Below are 15,797 nucleotides of genomic sequence, written 5' to 3' on the forward strand. Positions count from 1 at the left end.
TTCTGGGTCGATAACGCGCTGTGCAGACTGGCCGAATATCCGGTGATCAATGTCCAGTGATTAAAATTAATCCCGCAGAAAAAAATCCAATGTCCTGGGTGAAACACCGCTAGCTGTGGCTAATAGCAAATAGCAAGTAGCTAGTTAGCTGGCTAGCTAGTTTCAACTGGAGATTCTAGATTCTAGATAAAGGTAAGTCAAGGTAAGTCAATAATAGAATCCGTTCCACATTGAGTGAGGCGGGTTGCAGGAAAGTATATCTTGTAGAAGGATGAAAAGTCTGATAGGGAAATATGTACGAAAAATAGGGTATTTACAGGCTATTTACAGACAGACGATAAAAACACAACTGCACTACTACGCCATCTTGGAAACCATTCCTGTGGCGGTCCTCATGAGAGCCAGTTTCATCATAGCGCTTGTTGGTTTTTGCGACTGCACTTGAAGAAACTTTAAAAGTTATTGGCACTTGAAGGAACTTGAAGTTATTGACATTTTCCGGATTGACTGACCTTCATGTCTTAAAGTAATGATGGACTGTCGTTTCTCTTTGCTTTTTTGAGCTGTTCTTGCCATAATATGGACTTGGTCTTTTGCCAAATAGGGCTATCTTCTGTATACCCCCCTACCTTGTCACAACACAACTGATTGGCTCAAACACGTTAAGAAGGAAAGAAAATCCACAAATTAACTTTTAACAAGGCACACCTGTTAATTGAATTGCATTCCAGGTGACTACCTCATGAAGCTGGTTGCGAGAATGCCAAGAGTGTGCAAAGCTGTCATCAAGGCAAAGGGTGGCTATTTGAAGAATCTCAAATCTCAAATATATTTTGATATGTTTAACACTTATTTGGTTACTACATGATTCCATATGTGTTATTTCATAGTTTTGATGTCTTCACTATTATTCTACAATGTAAAAATAAAGAAAAACCCTTGAAAGAGTAGGTGTGTCCAAACTTTTGACTGGTACTGTGTGTCATTGTGCTTCTATGGCTATATGCACCATGCCACTGCCCATTTCATTTGTTCATTTTCCAAACAAGACAACTCATAATCCAGTGCCTTTATCACAATCAACACACATTGTAGCTTGAATTAGCTTTAAAATGAAAAATTATCTCAACCTCATGGCAAAATGTGTAGAATAGCATGAGATGAGCTATACAACTGAAAAATGTCCTCTGATCTATGGCAAAATGTGTAGAATTGCAGGAAAGTCATTTTAAAACTGCAAACAGGTTTCAATCCCATTTATCGAAATAGTTTAAAGCAATACATTTGCACAAAGAAATATGTGCATTTTCTCAGCAGCAGTGTGTTTCAAACAAACTGTCTTTTTGCAAATAAAGAGCTGTGCATAATGACGTACAGTTGAAGTCGGAGGTTTACATACACTTAGGTTGGAGTCATTAAAACTCGTTTTTCAACCACTCCACAAATTTCTTGTTAACAAACTATAGTTTTGGCAAGTCGGTTAGGACATCTACTTTGTGCATGACACAGATTATTTCACTTATAATTCACTGTATCACAATTCCAGTGGGTCAGAAGTTTACATATACTAAGTTGACTGTGCCTTTAAACAGTTTGGAAAATTCCAGAAAATGATGTCATGGCTTTAGAAGCTTGTCACGGTTTCGGCCGAGGCGGCCCCTCCTCCTTGTTCGGGCAGGCTTCGGCGGTCGTCGTCTCCGGAGTACTAGCTGCCACCGTTCGATGTTTCATGTTTGATTGGTTTTGTCTGTTTGTCACACCTGTTTAGTGTTTAGTCTCATTAGGCACCCTATTTAGTTCCTTGTGTTAGTTTAGGTGTTGTGTGTAATTGTTTTACTGTCGTGTGGTAGTTTTGGTCCGCTGTATTTTGTTCTCTCTTTATTTCGTGTTGTATTAGAGAGTCCTGCACTTTGTGCACACTTACTTTGTTCAGTTTAGTGTGCGTTTATTTCGCCTGTGGCCTGTGGCCGTTGTTGGCGTGTTTCTACGGACTTCACTAAAGACCTTTGGATTTATATCTCTGTGTCCTGCGTGTGATTCCACATCCCACTACACTCCACTCTTGACAAAGCTTCTGATAGGCTAATTGATATCATTTGAATTGGAGGTGTACCTGTGGATGTATTTCAAGGCCTACCTTCAAACTCAGAAGAAAATCAAAAGAAATCAGCCAAGACCTCAGAAAATAAATTGTAGACATCCACAAGTCTGGTTCATCCTTGGGAGCTATTTCCAAACGCCTGAAGGTACCACGTTCATCTGTACAAACAATAGTACGCAAGTATAAACACCATGGGACCACGCAGCAGTCATACCGTTCAGGAAGGAGACGCGTTCTGTCTCCTAGAGATGAACATACTGTGGTGCGAAAAGTGCAAATCAATCCCAGAACAACAGCAAAGGACCTTGTGAAGATGCTGGAGGAAACGGGTACAAAAGTATCTATATCCACAGTAAAACAAGTCCTATATCGACATAACCTGAAAGGCCGCTCAGCAAGGAAGTTGAGTTGATGCCAAAGAGCTCCATTTTGATCTCATCTGACCACAACACTTTCACCCAGTTCTCTTCTGAATCATTCAGATGTTCATTGGCAAACTTCAGACGGGCATGTATATGTGCTTTCTTGAGCAGGGGGACCTTGCGGGCGCTGCAGGATTTCAGTCCTTCACGGCGTAGTGCGTTACCAATTGTTTTCTTGGTGACTATGGTCCCAGCTGCCTTGAGATCATTGACAAGATCCTCCCGTGTAGTTCTGGGCTGATTCCTCACCGTTCTCATGATCATTGTAACTCCACGAGGTGAGATCTTGCATGGAGCCCCATGCAGTTATTTTGTGTTTCTTCCATTTGCGAATAATCACACCAACTGTTGTCACCTTCTCACCAAGCTGCTTGGCGATGGTCTTGTAGCCCATTCCAGCCTTGTGTAGGTCTACAATCTTGTCCCTGACATCCTTGGAGAGCTCTTTGGTCTTGGCCATGGTGGAGAGTTTGGAATCTGATTGATTGATTGCTTCTGTGGACAGGTGTCTTTTATACAGGTAACAAACTGAGATTAGGAGCACTCCCTTTAAGAGTGTGCTCCTAATCTCAGCTCGTTACCTGTATAAAAGACACCTGGGAGCCAGAAATCTTTCTGATTGAGAGGGGGTCAAATACTTATTTCCCTCATTAAAATGCAAATCAATTTATAACATTTTTGACATGCGTTTTTCTGCATTTTTGTTGTTGTTGTTCTGTCTCTCACTGTTCAAATAAACCTACCATTAAAATGATAGACTGATCATTTCTTTGTCAGTGGGCAAATGTACAAAATCAGCAGGGGATCAAATACTTTTTTCCCTCACTGTACATGTTGAGATTATGAATACAAGCTAGATAATTTTTATTGGTCAATTGGCAGCGATCATCATGTCACCACCATACAAGTTAAGACCCTCGATATTTATTTATTGGAAAGGATAATCTATCTTATGACAGTGCACATTCACCACCCTGTGAAGTTCATCATAACTTATTTCATCGGTAGCCTAATAAACTGTGCGTGCTTTTCCAAGTCGTAGTGGCAGGACCAGACAACTTAGCATTACTTGACTGCAAATTTACCGCAATATGATGGTTATTCTATCAACAATTGCAATATCAACAATATTCAATAAAATACAAATGTTTTCACTGCCATTTGTAGCATGATCTATTTCACCAACAAAAAAAGTATCCACTCCTGTCAAATATATATTTTCTGTTGGCATTTAGGAAATTTACCAACATTAGGCCTGTCATGAGTTTTTTTTTTATCCGACAGGTAGTTTACTCCCATCAAAATGGTTGGATGGAAACATGGTTACTGACAAAAGCATTTCTTCAAGTGGCAGATATAAATGCATGTTTTGCCTTAGAACCTGGTAAATTTCACGTCATCCTAAAATAACTAACTATAGCATCCTTCTGTCCCTTGTCTATCCCTACCATCCATATCCTCTCCTTTTTTCCCATCCGCCCTCCCCCTTCTTCGTGTGCCCACCTTTCCTCTCCCACAAGAGTTTGAAACAGTGTGTCCCCCAGGGCCCCCTGGCTGCTGACCCAGGCAGCCTCCCCCTGCCACCCCAGACAGGGCTCAGCCCACGTGGTAAGGGGCGGACGCCCAGCGCCCCAGAGGTGGGGAAGGACAGAGGGCTGGAGCTGGTGAAGGAGAGACCAGAGGACATCCTGTCCCCGAGAGAGACGCCTGAATCCCTCAGTGACTCCCTCTACGACAGCCTTTCCTCCTGTGGCAGCCAGGGCTGACCGGCCTAAGGACCCAGGGACAGAGAGGGGAGCAGATGGAGAGACAGACCGACCGACACCCTTTAAACCCCTGCTAATGAGGCACACCCATCCCTTCTTGTAGTGGTGGGCCCAGCCCCTGAGGCAGACCGAGTTGAAGTACCTCTTCCACATACACCTCTTTCTGCTGACCCTCTCTGTATTACTGAGATCTGGTTAGAACTGCTGGAAAACTCACCCTCAGGTTGACTGATGTTCACACACACATACATAATTTGAGGAACTAGACTGAGAATTGGACACTGCTGTCCTCCAAGCAACAAGCATCATATGACAGACCAGCGCAACTCAAATGTACACACACACAGACACAGACACACACACACACACACACGAGGGTTGGGCGGTATCCAGATTGCCATACCTTCATACTGACCTTGTGCCATACTGGGATATTCTGTAATACTGGCACTGAACACAAGGGGCACTATTTTCAAATCCCACTGAGCCTAATCCGAAGGTTAGCAATGCTAACAACTACATGTCAAGTCCCATAGAGAATGCTAACTAAATGCTAACATTTTATACAGTCTCTGACCTAAACTGTTTTCAGGACAGACATCCCAGCTCATAAAGTTATACAAGTAAATGCTACTCACAGTTTACTGCATGCACAAAACAAATATTAGACAGCAAGGCTCTTGATCCAGGAGGTGATTTTCTGCTGTTACTGGCAAGCGAAGCTCGATTTGGGAAAAAGCTAACCACTTAGCTAGATAGCTAACTAGCTACTGCAGCGCATTTAGCACATTTTAGACAGGTAACTTAATAGTTAAAAGATATCTAGCTGGCAAACATTTAGTTGTGAATTCCATACTGTAACTAGATCACATGGCGCGTGCTGTACAACAGTGAGTGACTCACAAGGCTCTGGTCTCTCATCATTGTGTGCTTGTAAACAAACACCACGTGACTGGGGACTACGGTAAGCTTCATAATGAATAATTATGTGACAGGTGAAATGAAGAACGCAATTTTCTTTATCTCCTAACAGATTGCACAAGTTGACTGTAGGTATTTACAAAAATAATTGCTACAAATATTCACATTTTATTTTAAAAACTTCAAAGAAATAGGTTCAACGGTATTGACTGTATTGAAAAACCATCCCGTGGCTATTTCCAAAAACCCCGGTATATGGTATACCGCCCAAGCCTAACACACACCGAGATGAATGGAAAAAATGTCACCTTGTTCGAGACAGGCAAACGCTCACTATGGTCTGGATCTGAAGAATCGTTGTTAAATAATGTAATTGGGATCATCGGTCCCCAAGAAGTGGCTGGTATCAGGGGTTTATCTTGTCTGCCCTGAATGTGGACATGTTTTGGTCACGTAGAACTGGGCTGCCTTTAATGCCAGATAAAAATAACACTAAATGTAGTGATGCAATGCAATGTAGTGATCGATCATAAATATGTCATAGACTTCCATGGTTTCAGTCGTAATGTAATTTTAAAAAACTGTTGTGCTTTATGTCATATGTTATATATCATGTTATTTTAACCCTTTACACTCATACACATATACGGGTTGAAAATAGCAGATTTGGGCACTGATAAACGGCTAAATTGGAATGCAGTGGCTGTAAAGTAACATGCTAGACATAACGTCAGAGCTCTGGCTCTGTGCTTCACAGCGCAGTATGGTATTTGACTGACAGCTGTTCTGAATTTGAGCACCTCGCGCGACAAGATGTTGCCCCCATCCCTCCTGCTAATTGGGCAACTTTTACACATTTATGTTGTCTGAGTGAGGGAAATGCTGTAAATTTAAGAGGACTCTATGTATTTTGAAAGATGGATTATAATAAATACAGCTTTGATGTCATACAAGCAAGCCAAACACCCATGAATCCAAATGTGCACTTCACATTTCCATAGCATAAAACTCATGTCATATATAGTGTTAACGTTTATGATCACTATGTTTGATGTACAGTTACAAGATAAGGCGTCATACCCTGGGTTATTCTGAACAGAATAAGCCTATGTTTGTCTATTGTGAAGAAAATTTGACGCGGCACACGCACCTGAATGCACTCATGATGACTCCTTTCTATGCACACCAAAATTACGATCTGTTTCCCTGAATTGCATTGTGAAACTAACACTGTAATATCGTATTTTATAACTTAGCTAGTCATGTTGGAAATAGAATAAGCTTTCAAATGATGCCCACCTGACCCAGATTGCAATTTATAATTAACCGTTTTTGGATTGCATTAAAAACAACAGTAATTGTGTGTGAGGGTGGGGATGCAGGGTTGTGTTCCAACCAAAACAACTACAAGTGTGCTTGCTTTAGTTCCTGAACGGCACAGCTAGGAGAGCTCAAAAAGCACCTTATAGTTGAAGACTCTTCTTTGAGTCATAAAAGTGCATTGAACTTACTTAGGAACTGTGCCCACTTTGGAGACGTGTGTAGCCACTCTCACTCAAACCGTTGTAATTTTTTTTATCTTATGTTGCACCTACCCCACATTTTCCAAGAAAATTCTCATCATGTTACTGAATGTATCCAGAGTATTTTCAGATTTCGTTATCAACAAATGCGGCGAAATGTACAGTAAATGTAAAATGCACATATAATCAAGTGTAATGTTTGGATACAGTCTTGTGTCAGATGAACTATTGCCCTCACCTTTTGGTCTAATAATTTCCCCATAATCTTCAAAACGTTCCCTTTCAATTGCTACCATGGTTATGCATTTCATATTTCTTCTGTAAGAAGCATTTCAATTTAGCCCTATCCATCTAGGCCAATTCCCACAAGTGTAAAGGGTTAAGTTAAAGAAAAAAGTGTGGGTATGTATGGATCGATGGATGAGTGTATGTGAGTGAGACTTAATGCAGTGTGTCCACAATAGCTTTGACCATGTCAATGAGCTCTTGAAGTTCACACTTTCCCTGAAGCTGCCATATACTGTATTGTATCACAACTTACTGAAACACTGTCAAAGAAATCGACCTACTATCTGAAGTAACAGATAGTGGCAGATCAAGACAACAGCCATTATATTACAGTTATGGCCAGACATTACCTAGTAGTGTATGTGTTATGGACAATGAAATGCTAAGAATCTCAACCAAGAGTCAAATGTTTTACATGTGTTTGATCCATTGTCAGACTGTTTTACGTACTGAAACAGTTATGTCAGGAATAATGCCATTATAACAGCATTATAAAGGCAGCCTGTGACTGCAGCCATTAAAAATGTAATTCTCAACTGAGCTGCCATTTAATACTCAAAATGAGAGTTTGACGTGCTGAAAGAGTAAACAAGTATTTATACGACTATAGACTGAGTTTACATACATGGGCCAGGATTCAATCCAAGGCGTGTTAAAGAGCAGCGTAATGTAACAGACTTTTGACGATAATTTGTGCTTTATCTGAAATGCAGCGTTTACCATGAATGTGATCTCCGTGAACGTCAGGGAAATGCCTTTAAAAGGTGCATTGTTGGCTGTTTAGTCCACTGCTCTATAACTCACCTTGGATTGAATCTTCTGACATTTCGTTTGGCACAGGGTACATCTTTATTCTGCCAGAAACAATTAAACCGATAACCCTACTTTGTGTCTACAAAATGCTCCACTAAAGCAAAAATATATAAACTCAGCAAAAAAAGAAACGTCCTCTCGCTGTCAACTGCGTTTATTTTCAGCAAACTTAACGTGTCAATATTTGTATGAACATAACAAGATTCAACAACTGAGACATAAACTGAACAAGTTCCACAGACATGTGACTAACAGAAATTGAATAATATGTCCCTGAAGAAAGGGGGGGTCAAAATCAAAAGTAACAGTCAGTATCTTGTGTGGCCACCAGTTGCATTAAGTACTGCAGTGCATCTCCTCCTCATGGACTGCATTATATTTGCCAGTTCTTGCTGTGAGATGTTACCCCACTCTTCCACCAAGGCACCTGCCAGTTCCCGGACATTTATGGGGGGAATGGCCCTAGCCCTCACCCTCCGATCCAACAGGTCCCAGACGTGCTCAATGGGATTGAGATCCGGGCTCTTCGTTGCCCATGGCAGAACACTGACATTCCTGTCTTGCAGGAAATCACGCACAGAATGAGCAGTATGGCTGGTGGCAGTCATGCTGGAGGGTCATGTCAGGATGAGCCTGCAGGAAGGGTACCACATGAGGGAGGAGGATGTCTTCCCTGTAACGCACAGCGTTGAGATTGCCTGCAATGACAACAAGCTCAGTCCGATGATGCTATGACACACTGCCCCAGACCATGATGGACCCTTCACCTCCAAATCGATCCCGCTCCAGAGTACAGACCTCGGTGTAACGCTCATTCCTTCGACAATAAATGCGAATCCCACCATCACCCCTGGTGAGACAAAACCGCGACTCGTCAGTGAAGAGCACTTTTGCCAGTCCTGTCTGGTCCAGCGATGGTGGGTTTATGCCCATAGTCGACGTTGTTGCCGGTGATGTCTGGTGAGGACCTGCCTTACAACAGGCCTACAAGCCCTGAGTCCAGCCTCTCCCAGCCTATTGCGGACAGTCTGAGCACTGATGGAGGGATTGTGCGTTCCTGGTGTAACTCAGGCAGTTGTTGTTGCCATCCTGTACCTGTCCCGCAGGTGTGATGTTCGGATGTACCGATCCTGTGCAGGTGTTGTTACACGTGGTCTGCCACTGCGAGGACGATCAGCTGTCCGTCCTGTCTCCCTGTAGCGCTGTCTTAGGCGTCTCACAGTACGGACATTGCAATTTATTGCCCTGGCCACATCTGCAGTCCTCATGTCTCCTTGCAGCATGCCTATGACGTTCACGCATATGAGCAGGGACCCTGGGCATCTTTATTTTGGTGTTTTTCAGAGTCAGTAGGAAGGCCTCTTTAGTGTCCTAAGTCTTCATAACTGTGACCTTAATTGCCTACCGTATGTAAGCTGTTAGTGTCTTAACGACCGTTCCACACGTGCATATGTTCATTAATTGTTTATGGTTCATTAAACAAGCATGGGAAACAGTGTTTAAACCCTTTACAATGAAGATCTGTGAAGTTATTTGGATTTTTACAAATTATCTTTGAACAACTGGGTCCTGAAAAAGGGACGTTTCTTTTTTTGCTGAGTTTATGTAGGCCTTCCTTGTGAAGCCCCACTGGACATAGAGTAGTTACTTACTTCTGCAATATGGGTCAATGTTTGCCTTGCACAAGCATAGACAGAGACACATTCAATCAATTTACTGTTGGAGAATTAAGACAACATATGTGCTATTCAATCACCATTGCTGTACTGCAGATGCTACACCACGATACACTCAAAAGTGTTTAGGTAGACTTACAGATGTTTGTTGCAGGAGGAAGAGTATTGTGTTTCTACACTCATTTAGCATTCATAAGAATCTGAGGTTATTCTAATGGGGAAGTGCTGTATTTAAATGTATTTTTATATTCCCTCTGGCTGCCAAAAACATGTTCTTTATGTTAAACGTTGTGTAGTTTCAGGTTGTGGCAACCCTGGCTGTGGCCAAACACCTATAGTTAAACAGTGAAAGGATGTCATCGCCCTATGAGCGGAACTGTAAAAGATAGGAGGGCGCTGGAAAGCAATACATTGGTTTTTGCTACAGCTGTTTCATTCTTCTTTTGCGAACAGAAAATAAGCTGATAGGAGATCCAAGCCGATCTGGGAACTTTTCTGCATCTCAAATGGTACCCTATTCCCTATATAGTGCACTACTCTAGTCAGAAGAAATGCACTATAGGGAATGGGGATCCATTTGGGACACAGACCTTGTTTAAACACCCACTTCAGAACAGCACCAAGAGACACTAAGAAGGACATGGACTCCTCCCTTCCTTCCTGCCCATGTACTTGATTATGTCCTCATAAATATACTGAACAAAAATATAAACGCAACATGTAAAGTGTTGGTCCCATGTTTCATGAGCTGAAATGATTCCAGACATTTTCCAGACGCATTTCTCTCAAATGTGTTTACATCCCTGTTAGTGAGCATTTCTCCTTTGCCAAGATAATCCATCCACTTGACAGGTGTGGCATATCAAGAAGCTGATTAAACAGCATGATCATTACACAGGTGCACCTTTTACTGGGGACAATAAAAGGCCACTCTAAAATGTGCAGTTTTGCCACACAACACAATGCCACAGATGTCTCAAGTTTTGAGGGAGCATACATTTGACATGCTTACTGCAGGAATGTCCACCAGAGCTGTTGCCAGATACTTTAATGTTCATTTCTCTACCATAGGCATCCTACAACGTCGTTTTAGATAATTTGGCAGTACGTCCAACCAGACTCAAGCAGACCACGTGTATGGTGTCATGAGGGTGAGCGGTTTGCTGATGTCAATGTTGTGAACAGAGTGCCTCATGGTGGGATTATGGTATGGGCAGGCATAAGCTACGGACAACGAACACAATTGCATTTTATCAATGGCAATTTGAATGCACAGAGATAACGTGACGAGATCCTGAGGCCCATTGTCGCCGCCATCACCTCATGTTTCAGCATGATAATGCACGGCCCCATTTCGCAAGGATCTGTACACAATTCCTGGAAGCTAAAAATGTCCCAGTTCTTCCATGGCCTGCATACTCACTAGACGTCACCCATTGAGCATGTTTGGGATGCTCTGGATCGACGTGTACGACACCGTGTTCTAGTTCCTGCCAATATCCAGCAACTTCGCACAGCCATTGAAGAGGAGTGGGACAACATTCCACAGGCTACAATCAACACCCTGATAAACTCAATGCGAAGGACATTGGTCGTGCTGCATGAGGCAAATGGTGGTCACGCTATAGATACTGACTGGTTTTCTGATCCACGTCCCTACCTTTTTTTAAAGGTATCTGTGACCAACAGATGCATATCTGTATTCCCAGTCATGTGAAATCCATAGATTAAGGCCTAATGAATTGTAACTCATTCAAATCTTTGAAATTGTTGCATGTTTCGTTTTATATTTTTGTTCAGTATTGTTCCATCTGCTTCAACTTCATAACTCCCCAGAAATTCCTTCAGGGATAAGACATCCTTGTGCTTCCAAACTCTGAGCTTTCAGAAGTGAGTGATCTTTCAAAACTGACATGAATTTGACCTTTTTCTAGTTGAAAATTCTTCATAATCCCACTTTGAACCTTGCCTGTCCTTTAGCTCCCCCCTCTCTGAGTTAACAAAATAACTACTGTGTTATACCATGGAAATGGAGATCTGACTGTTACTGTATACAATCCTCTGTGAGAATAGATAGATTTGAGTTGAAGAGGTAGTCTTCCAGAATATATGCTACCATTCTACCCTTTCAAGGCCATCTGGTTTATGTCAAAATTAAAACAAGGGTTTGACATGAAGGCCGTTCGCTTTACAATCATCTCATGAAACATTGTTTCCTGTGTTCTAAGTTGCAGGCCAAACTCCAAAAAACTAAATGACAACTAAAAAACTACAGTACTTCAGATGGTAGCAGTTTTCATTCCACCATATCTCTCTTACATACGTAGGACCCAATAACCCAATACTTTCTTTACCATACCTTATATTGTATTCTTCTGGATCTAACTGGGGGATCCATAGGTAGCTCCATGGTAACACACATGTCATCTATCTGCAGGGAAGCCTCTATTGTCTGCTTCTGTCAGTCAAACATGGGTCAAGCCCCGGTCAGGAGTCTTCGCAACACCATGTACAATAACCATGGCAATGCTGACCAGTATGGAGTGGCGTGGCGATGTAGTGGAATCTTTACTTAGTACGTTTGCTAAATTGGACTCGTGATTTATCTCTATCTGTTGTATTTATTTACTTATTTATTTTTGAGGGCAAATCATACTCAAATGACATTTTTGTTTCTGACGTCATTGATGTTATTGCTGTTTTTATTCTGATACCCGTTATTTTTGTACTATACTCTTATTTTATACTCATTTTATTCTATCGAATGAAAGGTTATTATTTTCATCAGAGGTCTGTCTTTTTGTTCTGTTGACTGGGGTATTTTCATTTTATTACTCTGATTTTGTAAATAGTATTTCAAGGTGTTATGTACATAGAATTTCTACCAGATCTTAAATGAAGCCATAAACCGTAATGTATTTTATCAATGCAGTAAAAACACGATGATGATGATTATGTTAATTTTATGTCTCTAAACAAATGCAAGAACCCAACAAATAAAAATCTCTGAGCTCGCTTGACATTCTTCATTTATTCATTCAAGACTATTGATTGAACGCCTCCTGGTAAAAGCTCACCTGCTATGTATGTAATATCCACAAAGCATCAGCGCCTGCTATGATTTTGACACAAAACTTTCTTGCTGTTTCAATACTCTGCATATGCAATACTCTGGATTAGGGTTGAGCCAGGGTTAAACATAAGGCTAGAGTTAGGGTTGAACTGGGTTGTGGCCATGAAGCTAGGGTTAGGATTGTGTTTAAAGCTAGGTTTCGGGATGCAAAGAGTTTACCAGTAAACTACCAGAATCTTGGTATTTTTCAACAACAAAAAAAAGAATTATATCAGATGACATCTAGTGATCTTTTTGGGTACTTCAGACAATTACGTTTGACATTTTAGTAATTTAGCAGACGGCTTGGGGATTCGAACCAGCGACCTTTCAGTTACTGGCCCAATGCTCCTAACCGCGAGACACCTGTGATGATTATCACACAAATACAATGGCAAAGCTGTAAAACACTAAATATAAACCATCAACTTAGTGAATACCATTGGTTTTTAATATGAGGGTTTCCGCATGAAATATCCTTTTTTTTTTTTTTTTACACACTTTTTTTTTTACTATGTTAATGTCTTCTGTTGTAAATGTTTTTGGGCCAAACTGGTGGCAGTTGTGAAAAAAAGTCAATAGTCTGCAGTTAATTGAAAATAATGCCATTATTGATTGATGCTTTTTTCATTAAGATTACTTATGGTAAATTACCGGTAGCATTGCAACCCTAATTGGGGTTAAACCAGGATGTGGACATGAAGCTAGGATTAGGGTTGTGGTTAAAGATTAGGGTTGAACCGGGATGTATAGATGAAGCTAGGATTTGGGTTGTGGTTAACTCCTAACAGTGCATCTCTTTATTCTCACATGCTCTTACAAAGATTGTAGAACTGACAGTGTTAAAACATAACCATTAACCACTTAAACTGGCACAAATACACAAAATTCAGTAAATTGTTGTTTTTTATTTTAAAGCTTCATGTCCACATCCTGGTTCTAGCCTAACCCTGACCCACAACACTAACCTTAAAGCAAAGTTTCACCCATTTTTGGTCCTGTGTGGCTCAGTTGGTAGAGCATGGCACTTGCAACGCTAGGGTTGTGGGTTTGATTCCCACGGGGGACCAGCAAGAATGAAAATGAATGCATTCATTACTGTAAGTCGCTCTGGATAAGAGCGCCTGCTAAATGACAAAAATTTGAATTTTGTTATGTTATATGTATTTTGGGCATCTCTGAGTGATGTTATATAGATTCCCCGGGTCATTTCATGTTCTCATGTGTATCTGAGTTATTGGCTTTCAAGCAGGCAGAAATCCGGCCGGTATGACCAAAGCCCCATATACTACCCACCACTGTGACCTGTACGCTCTTGTTGGCTGGTCCCCACTACATATTCGTCGCCAAACCCACTGGCTCCAGGTCATCTATAAATCACTGCTAGGCAAATCCCTGCCTTATCTTAGCTCATTGGTCACCATAGCAACACCCACCCCGTAGTATGCGCTCCAGCAGGTATATCTCACTGGTCATCCCCAAAGCCAACACCTCCTTTGGCCGCCATTCCTTCCAGTTCTCTGCTGTCAATGACTGGAACGAACTGCAAAAATCTCTGACGCTGGAGACTCTTATCTCCCTCACTAACTTTAAGCATCAGTTGTCAGAGCACCTTACCGATCACTGCACCTGTACACAGCCCATCTGAAATTAGCCCACCCAAATACCTCATCCCCATATTGTTATTTATTTTGCTCATTTGCACCCCAGTATCTCTATTTGCACATCATCTCTTGCACATCTATCATTCCAGTGTTAATACTAAATTGTAATTATTTTGCACTATGGCCTATTTATTGCCTTACCTCCATAACTTGCTACATTTTCACACACTGTATATATATTTTCTGTTGTATTTTTGACTTTATGTTTTGTTTACCCCATATGTAACTCTGTGTTGTTGTTTTTTTTATCGCACTGCTTTGCTTTATCTTGGCCAGGTCGCAGTTGTAAATGAGAACTTGTTCTCAACTGGCTTACCTGGTTAAATAAAGGTGAAATTAAAAAATAATAATAATAATGACGTAGCACTGTGATAGTTGCTCTTACCACACTAGAAGTGCATAGGAATACGACTTTTAGATCGCGAAAACGTTTATTATACATGTCAGATTTCAATACTGGACGATGTTATAACTCGGGAGGATGTTTTCTCTCGATGAGCAATTGATCATATTTTTGCGATATGCCTACCCGCCTTTTCAGTCCAGGGTGCAATGCATGGTGCCGTTGCCAGAGATATTAGAGAAAGGAGATAGGAATCCAATTAATGAAGGAACGCAAAACGTCCCCACCCCCAGCAGACTGTTGACCAATCGCGTTCACGTTGTCATGCTGCGTCACTCGGTTGCTAGGCTAATAGTCACGCAATCCCTTCTCAAAGTCAGTGTATATGTCGACAAATGTGCCTATTTTCCTCGAAAGTACATAATGTCACGATTCCAAAGCTATACGATATTACACATAGCAAGTTAATTATCTCACATCTTGGAAAATATTTGTAATTTACTTCCTGTTGACAAAATTCGTGCTAATGTTGGGTTTTGGAGCTAGCGCACAATAGACTCCCATTCACACCTTGAAGGAGGGCGCTCCTTGTCCCAGAATCTCCCAGAATGCACCGCGCGATCCACTGACATAGCATGGGCAACGTTTCCCATCTCCTCAAAAGTATATCTGCCGTTGCGAATGTCAGACTCCACTCTGTGGGGCACATCGATCTGCAGGTTGAACATGGTAAGATTGTAGACCCCTAAATTGATAGTGCAGTTTGTTTAGGCGATTTTACTGCTAACTAACTACTTCACATGATGATATTGTATTTGGTATTATTGTGTGGCTACGTTTGCTAGCTAGCTACCTAACCCCTTGGGTGCCGCCATATTAAAGTGCCCATCTAAGAAGGCTCAAGGTCATTGGTCACAGATAAAATGACATGAAATCACGTTATATCTACAGTAACTTTGATTGGATTGATCATATCAACGTCATACTTTCAAAATCTTTGCTAGCAAGCTAGCAGTCATCATCATGAATCAATTCGACAATTTACTGGCCAATCCTTGTCATATGAAGAGAAATAATGAAGAGAAATTATAGATAAAATGTATCGGTGCTCATCGGCCATTGGACATAAACATTACACAACAAGTTGGTAATCGCAAATTCAACAATG

General features: G+C 41.3%; 1 protein-coding gene across 1 annotated transcript in view; it reads left to right on the forward strand.

Moving 5' to 3' along the window:
- LOC311137948 (nck-associated protein 5-like) overlaps window positions 1-4,289 on the forward strand; it is a gene marked incomplete at both ends in the record, with an annotated part of 70,364 nt that extends 66,075 nt beyond the window's left edge. The window contains one exon of the mRNA XM_084172574.1: window positions 4,044-4,289. Coding sequence (XP_084028700.1) covers window positions 4,044-4,289 — 246 coding nt within the window. The remainder of the gene's footprint in view (window positions 1-4,043) is intronic.
- Between the last annotated feature and the right edge of the window lie 11,508 nt (window positions 4,290-15,797).

This window comes from Coregonus lavaretus (assembly GCF_964263955.1).
Source record: "Coregonus lavaretus genome assembly, chromosome: 12".
In the NCBI taxonomy this organism is placed as follows: domain Eukaryota; kingdom Metazoa; phylum Chordata; class Actinopteri; order Salmoniformes; family Salmonidae; genus Coregonus; species Coregonus lavaretus.